The sequence below is a fragment of the Salvelinus namaycush genome, chromosome 35, assembly GCF_016432855.1.
Source record: "Salvelinus namaycush isolate Seneca chromosome 35, SaNama_1.0, whole genome shotgun sequence".
In the NCBI taxonomy this organism is placed as follows: Eukaryota; Metazoa; Chordata; class Actinopteri; order Salmoniformes; family Salmonidae; genus Salvelinus; species Salvelinus namaycush.
This window is the reverse complement of record NC_052341.1, coordinates 7836270-7853048: the sequence shown is the minus strand read 5'-3', so window position 1 is coordinate 7853048 and position 16779 is coordinate 7836270. Positions and strand designations below refer to the sequence as shown.

Here is a 16779-nt window from a genome sequence, read left to right as displayed (position 1 = left end):
GACCTCACTCCCCCATGAAATAACACTATGTAGAGATTCCACAGACCCTAGTGAGCAATCCCAACTCCACTTACTTCGGCACCTAGAATAGTTCTCTCTATAAGCCTATATGTATTTTATATACACTATGTTGCATTGGGGGCATTTATTTGACTTTGGAACATGTTTTAAAACCCAAATGTAATTCCAATGTCACTTAAATATGAACGAATATGAATCATTGTTAATGTTTAGATAATCATTTTTCATATTTTATGAATAAATACAGGTTGACACTTCTATTGCGTGCGGGGCTTATAATTAGAACGTTTCTGAAATTCTGTGACCCGGAAGTACTTTTTTTTGTGTTACTGACGAGACGCTGGTTATTTTTTCGACCTGTTAGGTCGTGATCTGAGAGCTGGTACGTCTAGCTAGTAGCCACAGTTTTTATTGTTTTATGATTACGTTTTTATAAATCCGTAGGTTACTAACGTCAGAAAGAGTTGTAGATCCATATGGTCAAGAAAGGAGTGTGAATTGTTGAATTAGTTGTAAAAGTTATTTTACTGCATTCTGACTGATGCAACAACATGTCAACACATGTCAATCGTCCGCTCTTCTGGATAATCAGGAGGTACACTGGGGAATATCTCCGAAAATGTAACATTTTGAACGAGCGAACACTAGGACGAGTTTCCGGTGCTTCTGTCGGTTACAAACAGCACTCAACGGGAGACGCAAACACCTGTCATGTCAACAATGTTCCGATCATTTGGAGCGCAGGAGGCGGCAGGGGCAGTGGCTCAGAGCGGACTACTCTCCTCAAGTCAGTTGCTGTTGGGTTGGGACTCGGTAGTGCAGCAGTTCTGCATTTCAGAGGGGACGAGGAAAACCACGCTTGTGAGAGGAGAGGTCTACTTTGTGATTCGTTCCTAGAACGTGTCTTGCCAACAGCCCACTGTGCCTCTCCTTTTAAACCCGACAGTCCACGATTCAAGTTCAACTTCATTGCGGATGTGGTGGAAAAAGCTACGCCCGCTGTCGTGTATATTGAAATCGTCGGCCGGTAAGATCACATGACCGCTTTGATAGGCTAGTTTGTTTTGATAACAAAATACAATAGTGCCAGTCCCGTTTGTGCTATCGTACCAACTCATTGTCACTGATTATCATGTCATGTTTGGATTGGCAATGTTGGCAAGAGCACATACAGATCTGAGACCAAGTTGATGATAAACCCTGACCAACAATTGCTCTCCATCCAGGGACTCCGCACTGCAGCTGACCCTGTGACTTTCAATGTGTGTGTGTATCTAGGGGTGTTGCGAAATGGCGTTCTAAATGTCCATTATAACCAATGAACAATAACTTAACATATAATGTTCAACTATGATACTGACAGGCACCCGTTCTCCGGGCGGGAAGTCCCCATCTCCAACGGTTCTGGGTTCATTGTCAGCAGTGATGGGCTCATAGTCACCAATGCCCATGTAGTGGCCAATAAGAGAGGAGTCCGGGTCAAGCTAACCAATGGGGAGACGTATAACGCCACTGTGCAAGACGTCGATCAGGTGGCGGACATAGCCACTATAAAAATCAATGCCCAGGTAAGAGGTTATGATTGAGACATGACACTCACCCTACCCTCTCGGTCTGTCTCTCTCCTCTCTGTATCACCCTCTGTAGCACCCTCTACTCTCTGTAGCACCCTTTCTGTCTCCTCTCTGTATCACCCTCTGCAGCACCCTCTCCTCTCCGTCTCTCTCCTCTGTAGCACCCTTTCCTCTCTGTAGCACCCTCTCCGTCTCTCTCCTCTCTGTAGCACCCTCTCCGTCTCTCTCCTCTCTGTATCTCCGTCTCTCTCTCTCCTCTCTGTAGCTCCCTCTCTCTCTCCTCTCTGTAGCTCCGTCTCTCTCTCTCCTCTCTGTAGCTCCGTCTCTCTCTCTCCTCTCTGTAGCTCCGTCTCTCTCTCTCCTCTCTGTAGCTCCGTCTCTCTCTCTCCTCTCTGTAGCTCCGTCTCTCTCTCTCCCCTCTGTAGCTCCGTCTCTCTCTCTCCTCTCTGTAGCTCCGTCTCTCTCTCTCCTCTCTGTAGCTCCGTCTCTCTCTCTCTCTCCTCTCTGTAGCTCCGCCTCTCTCTCTCTCTCCTCTCTGTAGCTCCGTCTCTCTCTCTCTCTCCTCTCTGTAGCTCCGTCTCTCTCTCTCTCTCCTCTCTGTAGCTCCGTCTCTCTCTCTCTCTCCTCTCTGTAGCTCCGTCTCTCTCTCTCTCTCCTCTCTGTAGCTCCGTCTCTCTCTCTCTCTCCTCTCTGTAGCTCCGTCTCTCTCTCTCTCTCCTCTCTGTAGCTCCGTCTCTCTCTCTCTCTCCTCTCTGTAGCTCCGTCTCTCTCTCTCTCTCCTCTCTGTAGCTCCGTCTCTCTCTCTCTCTCTCCTCTCTGTAGCTCCGTCTCTCTCTCTCTCTCTCCTCTCTGTAGCTCCGTCTCTCTCTCTCTCTCTCCTCTCTGTAGCTCCGTCTCTCTCTCTCTCTCTCCTCTCTGTAGCTCCGTCTCTCTCTCTCTCTCTCCTCTCTGTAGCTCCGTCTCTCTCTCTCTCTCTCCTCTCTGTAGCTCCGTCTCTCTCTCTCTCTCTCCTCTCTGTAGCTCCGTCTCTCTCTCTCTCTCTCCTCTCTGTAGCTCCGTCTCTCTCTCTCTCTCTCCTCTCTGTAGCTCCGTCTCTCTCTCTCTCTCTCCTCTCTGTAGCTCCGTCTCTCTCTCTCTCTCTCCTCTCTGTAGCTCCGTCTCTCTCTCTCTCTCTCCTCTCTGTAGCTCCGTCTCTCTCTCTCTCTCTCCTCTCTGTAGCTCCGTCTCTCTCTCTCTCTCTCCTCTCTGTAGCTCCGTCTCTCTCTCTCTCTCTCCTCTCTGTAGCTCCGTCTCTCTCTCTCTCTCTCCTCTCTGTAGCTCCGTCTCTCTCTCTCTCTCTCCTCTCTGTAGCTCCGTCTCTCTCTCTCTCTCTCTCCTCTCTGTAGCTCCGTCTCTCTCTCTCTCTCTCCTCTCTGTAGCTCCGTCTCTCTCTCTCTCTCTCCTCTCTGTAGCTCCGTCTCTCTCTCTCTCTCTCCTCTCTGTAGCTCCGTCTCTCTCTCTCCTCTCTGTAGCTCCGTCTCTCTCTCTCCTCTCTGTAGCTCCGTCTCTCTCTCTCCTCTCTGTAGCTCCGTCTCTCTCTCTCCTCTCTGTAGCTCCGTCTCTCTCTCTCCTCTCTGTAGCTCCGTCTCTCTCTCTCCTCTCTGTAGCTCCGTCTCTCCTCTCTGTAGCTCCGTCTCTCCTCTCTGTAGCTCCGTCTCTCCTCTCTGTAGCTCCGTCTCTCCTCTCTGTAGCTCCGTCTCTCCTCTCTGTAGCTCCGTCTCTCCTCTCTGTAGCTCCGTCTCTCCTCTCTGTAGCTCCGTCTCTCCTCTCTGTAGCTCCGTCTCTCCTCTCTGTAGCTCCGTCTCTCCTCTCTGTAGCTCCGTCTCTCCTCTCGCTAGCACCCTCTCCTCTCTGTAGCACCCTCTCCATCTCTCTCTCTCCTCTCTGTAGCACCCTCTCCGTCTCTCTCTCCTCTCTGTAGCACCCTCTCCGTCTCTCTCTCCTCTCTGTAGCACCCTCTCCTCTCTGTAGCACCCTCTCCTCTCTGTAGCACCCTCTCCTCTCTCTAGCACCCTCTCCTCTCTGTAGCACCCTCTCCGTATCTCTCTCCTCTGTAGCACCCTCTCCGTCTCTCTCTCTCTCCTCTCCGTATCCCTCTTCTCTCCGTATCCCTCTCCTCTTTGTATCACCCTCTCCTCTCCGTATCCCTCTCCTCTTTGTATCACCCTCTCCTCTCCGTATCCCTCTCCTCTCTGTAGCACCCTCTCCGTATCTCCTCTGTAGCACCCTCTCCTCTCTGTAGCACCCTCTCCCTACCCTCTAACTGTGTCTCTCTCCTCTCTGTAGCACCCTCTCCCTACCCTCTAACTGTGTCTCTCTCCTCTCTGTAGCACCCTCTCCCTACCCTCTAACTGTGTCTCTCTCCTCTCTGTAGCACCCTCTCCCTACCCTCTAACTGTGTCTCTCTCCTCTCTGTAGCCCCCTCTCCCTACCCTCTAACTGTGTCTCTCTCCTCTCTGTAGCACCCTCTCCCTACCCTCTAACTGTGTCTCTCTCCTCTCTGTAGCACCCTCTCCCTACCCTCTAACTGTGACTCTCTCCTCTCTGTAGCACCCTCTCCCTACCCTCTCTCTGGGGCTGTCGTCGGATGTGCGTCAGGGGGAGTTTGTGGTTGCCATGGGCAGCCCGTTTGCCCTGAGGAACACCATCACGTCAGGTATCGTCTCTTCAGTCCAGCGGGGCAGCAAGGAGCTGGGTCTGTCCAAACCCAACATGGACTATATCCAGACAGACGCTGCCATCGATGTGAGTACCCTGGTCTGTTTACAGTAACCCTAACCTGCTAGTAAAGCATTGACAGTAACCCTAACCTGCTAGTAAAGCATTGACAGTAACCCTAACCTGCTAGTAAAGCATTGACTGTAACCCTAGCCTGCTAGTAAAGCATTGACAGTAACCCTAACCTGCTAGTAAAGCATTGACAGTGACCCTAACCTGCTAGTAAAGCATTGACTGTGACCCTAACCTGCTAGTAAAGCATTGACTGTGACCCTAACCTGCTAGTAAAGCATTGACAGTGACCCTAACCTGCTAGTAAAGCATTGACAGTGACCCTAACCTGCTAGTAAAGCATTGACAGTAACCCTAACCTGCTAGTAAAGCATTGACTGTGACCCTAACCTGCTAGTAAAGCATTGACTGTGACCCTAACCTGCTAGTAAAGCATTGACAGTAACCCTAACCTGCTAGTAAAGCATTGACAGTAACCCTAACCTGCTAGTAAAGCATTGACAGTGACCCTAACCTGCTAGTAAAGCATTGACAGTAACCCTAACCTGCTAGTAAAGCATTGACAGTGACCCTAACCTGCTAGTAAAGCATTGACTGTGACCCTAACCTGCTAGTAAAGCATTGACTGTGACCCTAACCTGCTAGTAAAGCATTGACAGTGACCCTAACCTGCTAGTAAAGCATTGACTGTGACCCTAACCTGCTAGTAAAGCATTGACTGTGACCCTAACCTGCTAGTAAAGCATTGACTGTGACCCTAACCTGCTAGTAAAGCATTGACTGTGACCCTAACCTGCTAGTAAAGCATTGACAGTAACCCTAACCTGCTAGTAAAGCATTGACAGTAACCCCAACCTGCTAGTAAAGCATTGACAGTAACCCCAACCTGCTAGTAAAGCATTGACAGTGACCCCAACCTGCTAGTAAAGCATTGACAGTGACCCTAACCTGCTAGTAAAGCATTGACAGTAACCCTAACCTGCTAGTAAAGCATTGACAGTGACCCTAACCTGCTAGTAAAGCATTGACAGTGACCCTAACCTGCTAGTAAAGCATTGCGGTCCACAGCCGTCGACGTAAATCCACTGGTCTGGTCATGGATGTGAACTAATTGCCAGTAGTAATTTAGTAGACACTCTTATCCAGATAAATGTACAATCGGTGCGTCCAGCTTGTAAGGAACAAGTTGTATGAACAACCACACATCACAAGCCCCTCTGCAAAACCAGGGCTAGTAAGAGTAAAGCCTTATGTTCTCCAAATGTATGACGTGATCAATAATGCTTCTGGATTGTTCTGTCTTGCAGTTTGGGAATTCTGGAGGGCCTCTGATTAATCTGGACGGTGAGGTGATCGGCATCAACACCATGAAGGTGACGGCAGGGATCTCCTTCGCGATCCCCTCGGATCATGTCAAACACTTCCTGAACCAAGCTTCCGACAAGAAGAGTGAGTTACTTTACCGTGCTGACAAAGGGCCATAGCCTGGTCCCAGATATGTTTGTCAGAGCTAGTAAGAGCCAATTCCCTATGTTGGCTCTTATGGTCATTGTGTGACAATAGGACTAGGTCAGACACCACCAACAGGTCTGAGACCAGTTTAATAAGACCATAGACCCCCTACCTTTTAAGTTATTTGCACTTTTTGGAAGTGTAAGGTTTTTGTGATTGTCTCTCCTAGAGTCTCAGTTGGGGGTGTTGGACACCAAGCGGAGATACATCGGTGTCATGATGCTGACCCTGACTCCAAGGTAAAGGTCATATGACAGCTATTGCGCTGCACCTGAGTTAACAGGAAAGCTATCACCTACCTGGGGTAGGATGAATGACAGTGGAGGATTTAGTCATAGTTGGATGTCTATTCTGTTGCAGTATCATTGCCGAGTTGAAGCTGAGGGACCCCTCCTTCCCTGATGTCACTTACGGGATCATGATCCACCGGGTCATCATGGGCTCTCCAGCCAACAGGTGAGCACCGTGTAATGTCCGTGTATAAGGTCTCTGTGATGTGTACATTGTTTATTCTTTCTTCATGCGTCAGTGAAATACACTTAAGAATGAACGAATGTGGAATGCACAATTCCAGGGCAGGTATGAAGCTAGGTGATGGTGTCGTTATAACCCTCCACAGGGCAGGTATGACGCTAGGTGATGGTGTCGTTATAACCCTCCACAGGGCAGGTATGAAGCCAGGTGAGTGTCGTTATAACCCTCCACAGGGCAGGTATGAAGCCAGGTGATAGTGTTGTTATAACCCTCCACAGGGCAGGTATGAAGCTAGGTGAGTGTCGTTATAACCCTCCACAGGGCAGGTATGAAGCTAGGTGAGTGTCGTTATAACCCTCCACAGGGCAGGTATGAAGCTAGGTGAGTGTCGTTATAACCCTCCACAGGACAGGTATGAAGCCAGGTGATAGTGTTGTTATAACCCTCCACAGGGCAGGCATGACGTTAGGTGAGTGTCGTTATAACCCTCCACAGGGCAGGTATGAAGCCAGGTGATAGTGTCGTTATAACCCTCCACAGGGCAGGCATGACGTTAGGTGAGTGTCGTTATAACCCTCCACAGGGCAGGTATGAAGCTAGGTTAGTGTCGTTATAACCCTCCACAGGACAGGTATGAAGCCAGGTGATAGTGTTGTTATAACCCTCCACAGGGCAGGCATGACGTTAGGTGAGTTGTTATAACCCTCCACAGGGCAGGTATGAAGCTAGGTGATAGTGTTATAACCCTCCACAGGGCAGGCATGACGTTAGGTGAGTGTCGTTATAACCCTCCACAGGGCAGGTATGAAGCCAGGTGAGTGTCGTTATAACCCTCCACAGGGCAGGTATGAAGCTAGGTGAGTGTCGTTATAACCCTCCACAGGGCAGGTATGAAGCCAGGTGACAGTGTCGTTATAACCCTCCACAGGGCAGGTATGAAGCTAGGTGATGGTGTCGTTATAACCCTCCACAGGGCAGGTATGAAGCCAGGTGATAGTGTCGTTATAACCCTCCACAGGGCAGGTATGAAGCTAGGTGATAGTGTCGTTATAATCCTCCACAGGGCAGGTATGAAGCCAGGTGACAGTGTCGTTATAACCCTCCACAGGGCAGGTATGAAGCCAGGTGACAGTGTCGTTATAACCCTCCACAGGGCAGGTATGAAGCCAGGTGACAGTGTCGTTATAACCCTCCACAGGGCAGGTATGAAGCCAGGTGATAGTGTCGTTATAACCCTCCACAGGGCAGGTATGAAGCCAGGTGATAGTGTCGTTATAACCCTCCACAGGGCAGGTATGAAGCCAGGTGAGTGTCGTTATAACCCTCCACAGGGCAGGTATGAAGCCAGGTGAGTGTCGTTATAACCCTCCACAGGGCAGGCATGACGTTAGGTGAGTGTCGTTATAACCCTCCACAGGGCAGGTATGAAGCTAGGTGATAGTGTTGTTATAACCCTCCACAGGGCAGGTATGAAGCTAGGTGAGTTTCGTTATAACCCTCCACAGGGCAGGTATGAAGCCAGGTGACGGTGTCGTTATAACCCTCCACAGGGCAGGTATGAAGCCAGGTGAGTGTCGTTATAACCCTCCACAGGGCAGGTATGAAGCTAGGTGAGTGTCGTTATAACCCTCCACAGGGCAGGTATGAAGCTAGGTGATAGTGTTGTTATAACCCTCCACAGGGCAGGTATGAAGCTAGGTGAGTGTCGTTATAACCCTCCACAGGGCAGGTATGAAGCCAGGTGACAGTGTCGTTATAACCCTCCACAGGGCAGGTATGAAGCTAGGTGATGGTGTCGTTATAACCCTCCACAGGGCAGGTATGAAGCCAGGTGAGTGTTGTTATAACCCTCCACAGGGCAGGTATGAAGCCAGGTGACAGTGTCGTTATAACCCTCCACAGGGCAGGTATGAAGCCAGGTGATAGTGTCGTTATAACCCTCCACAGGGCAGGTATGAAGCCAGGTGAGTGTCGTTATAACCCTCCACAGGGCAGGTATGAAGCCAGGTGAGTGTCGTTATAACCCTCCACAGGGCAGGTATGAAGCCAGGTGACAGTGTCGTTATAACCCTCCACAGGGCAGGTATGAAGCCAGGTGAGTGTCGTTATAACCCTCCACAGGGCAGGTATGAAGCCAGGTGATAGTGTCGTTATAACCCTCCACAGGGCAGGTATGAAGCCAGGTGATAGTGTCGTTATAACCCTCCACAGGGCAGGTATGAAGCCAGGTGAGTGTCGTTATAACCCTCCACAGGGCAGGTATGAAGCCAGGTGAGTGTCGTTATAACCCTCCACAGGGCAGGTATGAAGCCAGGTGAGTGTCGTTATAACCCTCCACAGGGCAGGTATGAAGCCAGGTGAGTGTCGTTATAACCCTCCACAGGGCAGGTATGAAGCCAGGTGACAGTGTCGTTATAACCCTCCACAGGGCAGGTATGAAGCCAGGTGAGTGTCGTTATAACCCTCCACAGGGCAGGCATGACGTTAGGTGAGTGTCGTTATAACCCTCCACAGGGCAGGTATGAAGCTAGGTGATAGTGTTGTTATAACCCTCCACAGGGCAGGTATGAAGCTAGGTGAGTTTCGTTATAACCCTCCACAGGGCAGGTATGAAGCCAGGTGACAGTGTCGTTATAACCCTCCACAGGGCAGGTATGAAGCCAGGTGAGTGTCGTTATAACCCTCCACAGGGCAGGCATGACGTTAGGTGAGTGTCGTTATAACCCTCCACAGGGCAGGTATGAAGCTAGGTGATAGTGTTGTTATAACCCTCCACAGGGCAGGTATGAAGCTAGGTGAGTTTCGTTATAACCCTCCACAGGGCAGGTATGAAGCCAGGTGACGGTGTCGTTATAACCCTCCACAGGGCAGGTATGAAGCCAGGTGAGTGTCGTTATAACCCTCCACAGGGCAGGTATGAAGCTAGGTGAGTGTCGTTATAACCCTCCACAGGGCAGGTATGAAGCCAGGTGACAGTGTCGTTATAACCCTCCACAGGGCAGGTATGAAGCTAGGTGATAGTGTTGTTATAACCCTCCACAGGGCAGGCATGACGTTAGGTGAGTGTCGTTATAACCCTCCACAGGGCAGGTATGAAGCCAGGTGAGTGTCGTTATAACCCTCCACAGGGCAGGTATGAAGCTAGGTGAGTGTCGTTATAACCCTCCACAGGGCAGGTATGAAGCCAGGTGACAGTGTCGTTATAACCCTCCACAGGGCAGGTATGAAGCTAGGTGATGGTGTCGTTATAACCCTCCACAGGGCAGGTATGAAGCCAGGTGATGGTGTCGTTATAACCCTCCACAGGGCAGGTATGAAGCTAGGTGACAGTGTCGTTATAATCCTCCACAGGGCAGGTATGAAGCCAGGTGACAGTGTCGTTATAACCCTCCACAGGGCAGGTATGAAGCCAGGTGACAGTGTCGTTATAACCCTCCACAGGGCAGGTATGAAGCCAGGTGACAGTGTCGTTATAACCCTCCACAGGGCAGGTATGAAGCCAGGTGATAGTGTCGTTATAACCCTCCACAGGGCAGGTATGAAGCCAGGTGATAGTGTCGTTATAACCCTCCACAGGGCAGGTATGAAGCCAGGTGAGTGTCGTTATAACCCTCCACAGGGCAGGTATGAAGCCAGGTGAGTGTCGTTATAACCCTCCACAGGGCAGGCATGACGTTAGGTGAGTGTCGTTATAACCCTCCACAGGGCAGGTATGAAGCTAGGTGATAGTGTTGTTATAACCCTCCACAGGGCAGGTATGAAGCTAGGTGAGTTTCGTTATAACCCTCCACAGGGCAGGTATGAAGCCAGGTGACGGTGTCGTTATAACCCTCCACAGGGCAGGTATGAAGCCAGGTGAGTGTCGTTATAACCCTCCACAGGGCAGGTATGAAGCTAGGTGAGTGTCGTTATAACCCTCCACAGGGCAGGTATGAAGCTAGGTGATAGTGTTGTTATAACCCTCCACAGGGCAGGTATGAAGCTAGGTGAGTGTCGTTATAACCCTCCACAGGGCAGGTATGAAGCCAGGTGACAGTGTCGTTATAACCCTCCACAGGGCAGGTATGAAGCTAGGTGATGGTGTCGTTGTAACCCTCCACAGGGCAGGTATGAAGCCAGGTGAGTGTTGTTATAACCCTCCACAGGGCAGGTATGAAGCCAGGTGACAGTGTCGTTATAACCCTCCACAGGGCAGGTATGAAGCCAGGTGATAGTGTCGTTATAACCCTCCACAGGGCAGGTATGAAGCCAGGTGAGTGTCGTTATAACCCTCCACAGGGCAGGTATGAAGCCAGGTGAGTGTCGTTATAACCCTCCACAGGGCAGGTATGAAGCCAGGTGACAGTGTCGTTATAACCCTCCACAGGGCAGGTATGAAGCCAGGTGAGTGTCGTTATAACCCTCCACAGGGCAGGTATGAAGCCAGGTGATAGTGTCGTTATAACCCTCCACAGGGCAGGTATGAAGCCAGGTGATAGTGTCGTTATAACCCTCCACAGGGCAGGTATGAAGCCAGGTGAGTGTCGTTATAACCCTCCACAGGGCAGGTATGAAGCCAGGTGAGTGTCGTTATAACCCTCCACAGGGCAGGTATGAAGCCAGGTGAGTGTCGTTATAACCCTCCACAGGGCAGGTATGAAGCCAGGTGACAGTGTCGTTATAACCCTCCACAGGGCAGGTATGAAGCCAGGTGAGTGTCGTTATAACCCTCCACAGGGCAGGCATGACGTTAGGTGAGTGTCGTTATAACCCTCCACAGGGCAGGTATGAAGCTAGGTGATAGTGTTGTTATAACCCTCCACAGGGCAGGTATGAAGCTAGGTGAGTTTCGTTATAACCCTCCACAGGGCAGGTATGAAGCCAGGTGACAGTGTCGTTATAACCCTCCACAGGGCAGGTATGAAGCCAGGTGAGTGTCGTTATAACCCTCCACAGGGCAGGCATGACGTTAGGTGAGTGTCGTTATAACCCTCCACAGGGCAGGTATGAAGCTAGGTGATAGTGTTGTTATAACCCTCCACAGGGCAGGTATGAAGCTAGGTGAGTTTCGTTATAACCCTCCACAGGGCAGGTATGAAGCCAGGTGACGGTGTCGTTATAACCCTCCACAGGGCAGGTATGAAGCCAGGTGAGTGTCGTTATAACCCTCCACAGGGCAGGTATGAAGCTAGGTGAGTGTCGTTATAACCCTCCACAGGGCAGGTATGAAGCCAGGTGACAGTGTCGTTATAACCCTCCACAGGGCAGGTATGAAGCTAGGTGATAGTGTTGTTATAACCCTCCACTGGGCAGGTATGAAGCTAGGTGAGTGTCGTTATAACCCTCCACAGGGCAGGTATGAAGCCAGGTGACAGTGTCGTTATAACCCTCCACAGGGCAGGTATGAAGCTAGGTGATGGTGTCGTTATAACCCTCCACAGGGCAGGTATGAAGCCAGGTGAGTGTTGTTATAACCCTCCACAGGGCAGGTATGAAGCCAGGTGACAGTGTCGTTATAACCCTCCACAGGGCAGGTATGAAGCCAGGTGATAGTGTCGTTATAACCCTCCACAGGGCAGGTATGAAGCCAGGTGAGTGTCGTTATAACCCTCCACAGGGCAGGTATGAAGCCAGGTGACAGTGTCGTTATAACCCTCCACAGGGCAGGTATGAAGCCAGGTGAGTGTCGTTATAACCCTCCACAGGGCAGGTATGAAGCCAGGTGATAGTGTCGTTATAACCCTCCACAGGGCAGGTATGACGTTAGGTGAGTGTTGTTATAACCCTCCACAGGGCAGGTATGAAGCTAGGTGAGTTTCGTTATAACCCTCCACAGGGCAGGTATGAAGCCAGGTGACGGTGTCGTTATAACCCTCCACAGGGCAGGTATGAAGCCAGGTGACGGTGTCGTTATAACCCTCCACAGGGCAGGTATGAAGCTAGGTGAGTGTCGTTATAACCCTCCACAGGGCAGGTATGAAGCCAGGTGACAGTGTCGTTATAACCCTCCACAGGGCAGGTATGAAGCTAGGTGAGTGTCGTTATAACCCTCCACAGGGCAGGTATGAAGCTAGGTGATAGTGTTGTTATAACCCTCCACAGGGCAGGTATGAAGCTAGGTGAGTGTCGTTATAACCCTCCACAGGGCAGGTATGAAGCCAGGTGACAGTGTCGTTATAACCCTCCACAGGGCAGGTATGACGCTAGGTGACAGTGTCGTTATAACCCTCCACAGGGCAGGTATGAAGCTAGGTGATAGTGTTGTTATAACCCTCCACAGGGCAGGTATGAAGCTAGGTGAGTGTCGTTATAACCCTCCACAGGGCAGGTATGAAGCCAGGTGACAGTGTCGTTATAACCCTCCACAGGGCAGGTATGAAGCTAGGTGACGGTGTCGTTATAACCCTCCACAGGGCAGGTATGAAGCCAGGTGATAGTGTCGTTATAACCCTCCACAGGGCAGGTATGAAGCTAGGTGACAGTGTCGTTATAACCCTCCACAGGGCAGGTATGAAGCTAGGTGATGGTGTCGTTATAACCCTCCACAGGGCAGGTATGAAGCCAGGTGAGTGTTGTTATAACCCTCCACAGGGCAGGTATGAAGCCAGGTGACAGTGTCGTTATAACCCTCCACAGGGCAGGTATGAAGCCAGGTGATAGTGTCGTTATAACCCTCCACAGGGCAGGTATGAAGCCAGGTGAGTGTCGTTATAACCCTCCACAGGGCAGGTATGAAGCCAGGTGACAGTGTCGTTATAACCCTCCACAGGGCAGGTATGAAGCCAGGTGAGTGTCGTTATAACCCTCCACAGGGCAGGTATGAAGCCAGGTGACAGTGTCGTTATAACCCTCCACAAGGCAGGTATGAAGCCAGGTGACAGTGTCGTTATAACCCTCCACAGGGCAGGTATGAAGCCAGGTGAGTGTCGTTATAACCCTCCACAGGGCAGGTATGAAGCCAGGTGATAGTGTCGTTATAACCCTCCACAGGGCAGGTATGAAGCCAGGTGAGTGTCGTTATAACCCTCCACAGGGCAGGTATGAAGCCAGGTGAGTGTCGTTATAACCCTCCACAGGGCAGGTATGAAGCCAGGTGATAGTGTCGTTATAACCCTCCACAGGGCAGGCATGACGTTAGCTGACAGTGTCGTTATAACCCTCCACAGGGCAGGTATGAAGCCAGGTGACATAGTGCTGGAGATCAACGGCACCAAGGTGAACACGTCAGAGGAGATTTACAATGCCGTGAGGACCAGCGACAGCATCACCATGGTGATCAGAAGGGGTCAGGACCTACTCAGACTACACATGACCCCAGAGTTCACAGAGTGATGTCATCAAACGTTGCCAGTTAGTGGAGCTGCATGATATAGAGGTAGTGTACGAAGAAGAGGACAGTTGGTACACTGAAGAGGACGGGGATACTGAATGATCACACCCACAACATGCTTAGAGACAGACTATCACATCACTGTCTGTGTGGTTCTACACATTAAATATACCACAGGACAGAAGTCATGTAAGACATAAGATGGCCTATTAACACATAGCAGCCGACTTTAAAGCCAAGTCCAGTCTGACTGATATACAAATCACCTCGTATCATAAATAACTACTACAATATTATTTGTAGATCCATCAGTCACAATTTACACGATACATCACAGTTTTGATGCTCTCGAACACTGCCTACCATGGGTTTACAGCCGTAAGATAAGATGGGCTATGATAAACACAGTATTAGTCAGATACTGTAACTGAAGGCTGAAGGAAGTGACAGTTGGTTGTGACTGATTGGGTTCAAACCAAGACACTGCCCTCAACAGACCATGTGATTTATAATGAAGCAGATACTTATACTGAAATATTGAGCTATAAGACTCTGCACTGAAGTATTTACAGTTATGACATCAATATACAGTACATCTACCAATTGACTTGTATTGTTTGGGGATTTAATTGTAACCAAGAAGGGGTGTGATTCAATCCGGTCTGTGGTAGATCCGCATTATAGCATGCTTGACATTTTAAAGGTAATTTTTAATACAGCCAAAATATGAAACGTTTACCATTAATGCCATCTCTGCAAATGCGTTGAAATTGTCTTTAAAAGTTGCATTGTCTACAAGCGCGATCAGATTAAATCCCGGCCAAGGTTGAAAGGCACAACTATTAGGGTTTTCACTATAATACACTGTATCAGTCGTGTGCACGATATTTTTACTGAAAATCACTACAATAAACTATTTAAAAATGTTGATATTTCTAAGTCAGATACAGTCCTACCAATCTCAGCATCCCAGAACAGAAAACCTCATATGTTAGTCTCTCTGAGAGATTACTGTCCAACACACTTTACTTGTTTTTTGTTTGTTGGTAAAGCAGGTAGTAGGTTAGCATATTTCCCTTTCTACTTCCTGCCTGTGTCTTAAAGACAGGCTCAGGTTGGGTTGTAATACTGTGGTTCTAAAGGTTCAGGTTGGGTTGTGAGAAGTAGGGATTGGTCTGAAGCCAAAAAAGTAAATTAACATGAGCACCACAATGCCTAACTTCGGTGATGCTCTACCAAAGGGTTCCAGCAGACAGCTTTGACCTACTACAGTAGCTATGTTGGTCTATTGTACTTCAAACAACATATAGACAGGTTACTTAGGATTCAAAACTACTGTAGTAGGTCAAAGCTGTGTGCTGGATAACCTTATTAGAGCATTGGTGAAGTAGACATTGTGGTGCTCATGTGATTTTCCTTTATTTTTTTGGCCACACACTTTCACTGAAAATGTTGTTTAATTTCCATGGTTTTTTTATACCGAAAGTAATTATACAACATTTCCACATGCAAAAGGTGTCTTTTTTTGTTTTAATTTGCACTTCAAATGATGTTCTAAAAATTGAAGTGTTGGAGCTGAAAATGTGGACTCAATTGTAAACAAATTTGTCAGAGATGGAGAAGTATGAACTCTGGAAAGATATGGATATGTCACCAACCCAGATTTAGCCACTCGAGGGGAGTGACAGCCACAGACTCAAAAATAACAAATGCAAATACATATTACCTTACAGTCAATGTCTCTAGTCTCATTCTTCAGATGCAGTTGGAACTGAGTTGATAGCCTATAGCATTGAAAAGTAGAGCTAAAGGTCTGTTACCGGTGGCCATTTTAGGTTGTACCGGTATGTCAGATTAGCTAAATTGCCAATTTCTCAGCCTCTGAGTACCAAAGAAACACTTTGAATTAATAACAGACATGTTCATAACAAGTGGCTATGGATGAAGATCAAAATATCTGTTCAAAAACAAGATTTAACTACACGTTTTTATTTTTTTATTTTAGGGAATTTAAACCATTTCTTACGAAAGGTTAATAAAATAAGTGTTACTGCTTGACAGTGTCTCTTTGCAATCATTAAAAATCTGGGTTAAAAATGACCCTCGTTGGGGCTTTTAAGCTAAAACTATGTTGCCAATTTTTGGGATAAGCACAATTCCTGTAAGTGACTCTCAAAGTACTGAATAATTTAACTGAGTGAATATTAGGAAATAAATATTTAAACATTTCTGGGGGAATCGCCCCCTCCCCAGTTTACTTGTTAATGGCTACTACATATGTCCAGGTAGTGATCAACTGTCAAGCTAGTCAGTGCAAATTTGGATTATAATGTCAAGAAGGCAGGAGAGAAGCTAGAATTGATTTGGGATGTTTGAAATAGCGATGCTGTCAGTCTGGTAAATTGGCTGCATATTAGCACACTGTAGTGCACAACCCGAGGCTCTGTTACATGTGCGTTTGGGGTTCAACCAATGACTGTATACGGTTCAACATAGCTAGCGAACTGCTTTTTGTTTTCTTGGCTATTGTTTGTGTTGAGGGAATGAGACATTAGCATAGCTAGTTGCAGTGTAAACAATGTTCGTCCCATCTCAAATCTGGCTACCTCGAGTAGCCTAGCTAGTTTTGCAATGCCCTTTGTATGCATTGTGACAGGTTCAAAGCAACACCAAACTTTGGGAAACTATCTAGTGCATGAACTGGCCATACATATTTATTTTATTTAACTAGGCAAGTACGTTAAGAACAAATTCTTATTTACAATGACGGCCTACCCCGGCCAAACCCAGACGACGCTGGACCAATTGTGTGCCGCCCTATGGGACTCCCAATCATGGCCAGATGTGATGCAGCCTGGATTCGAACATAACATAAGCTAATGTTACATAGCTAGCTAACTTAGTTAACTGGCTATCATAGCAGCCAAGGACATTTGCCAACTTATTTGTGCATATTTGTTTGTGCTCTTACACACAAGTTTCTGTGTAACAGCAGTTTACACTGACGACTTAAGCCTTATGAAAAACCTTCCTTAGCAAAATATAGCTAGGTTTCCTCGCTTGTTGGTTAGCTAGCAAGCCAATGTTAGCGCTCATCTGACTGGTATAACTTTGTTTTAG

General features: G+C 48.4%; 1 protein-coding gene across 2 annotated transcripts; it reads left to right on the top strand.

Annotated features, from left to right (window-relative positions):
- The first annotated feature begins 358 nt into the window (after nucleotides 1-358).
- LOC120029524 (serine protease HTRA2, mitochondrial-like) lies at nucleotides 359-15717 on the top strand. 2 transcript variants are annotated; one of them, XM_038974783.1, is made up of 8 exons: nucleotides 359-1048; nucleotides 1385-1589; nucleotides 3877-3891; nucleotides 4200-4379; nucleotides 5672-5813; nucleotides 6046-6115; nucleotides 6237-6332; nucleotides 13496-15717. In XM_038974783.1, exons 1-8 carry the CDS (start codon nucleotides 573-575, stop codon nucleotides 13659-13661), a joined length of 1350 nt encoding a protein of 449 aa, XP_038830711.1. In that variant the 5' UTR covers nucleotides 359-572; the 3' UTR covers nucleotides 13662-15717. The 2 variants fall into 2 exon arrangements, with proteins under 2 accessions (XP_038830711.1, XP_038830710.1); XM_038974782.1 differs by lacking the exon at nucleotides 3877-3891 and having other exon boundaries at nucleotides 4185-4379.
- The last annotated feature ends 1062 nt before the right edge of the window (nucleotides 15718-16779 follow it).

Excerpts from the sequence above, each read along its gene's own strand:
- LOC120029524 (XM_038974782.1), top strand. The coding sequence starts at position 573 with ATGTCAACACATGTCAATCGTCCGCTCTTCTGGATAATCAGGAGGTAC. Across the intron at positions 5,814-6,045 it reads CCAAGCTTCCGACAAGAAGA|AGTCTCAGTTGGGGGTGTTG; the intron begins GTGAGTTACTTT and ends TGTCTCTCCTAG. Across the intron at positions 6,116-6,236 it reads ATGCTGACCCTGACTCCAAG|TATCATTGCCGAGTTGAAGC; the intron begins GTAAAGGTCATA and ends ATTCTGTTGCAG.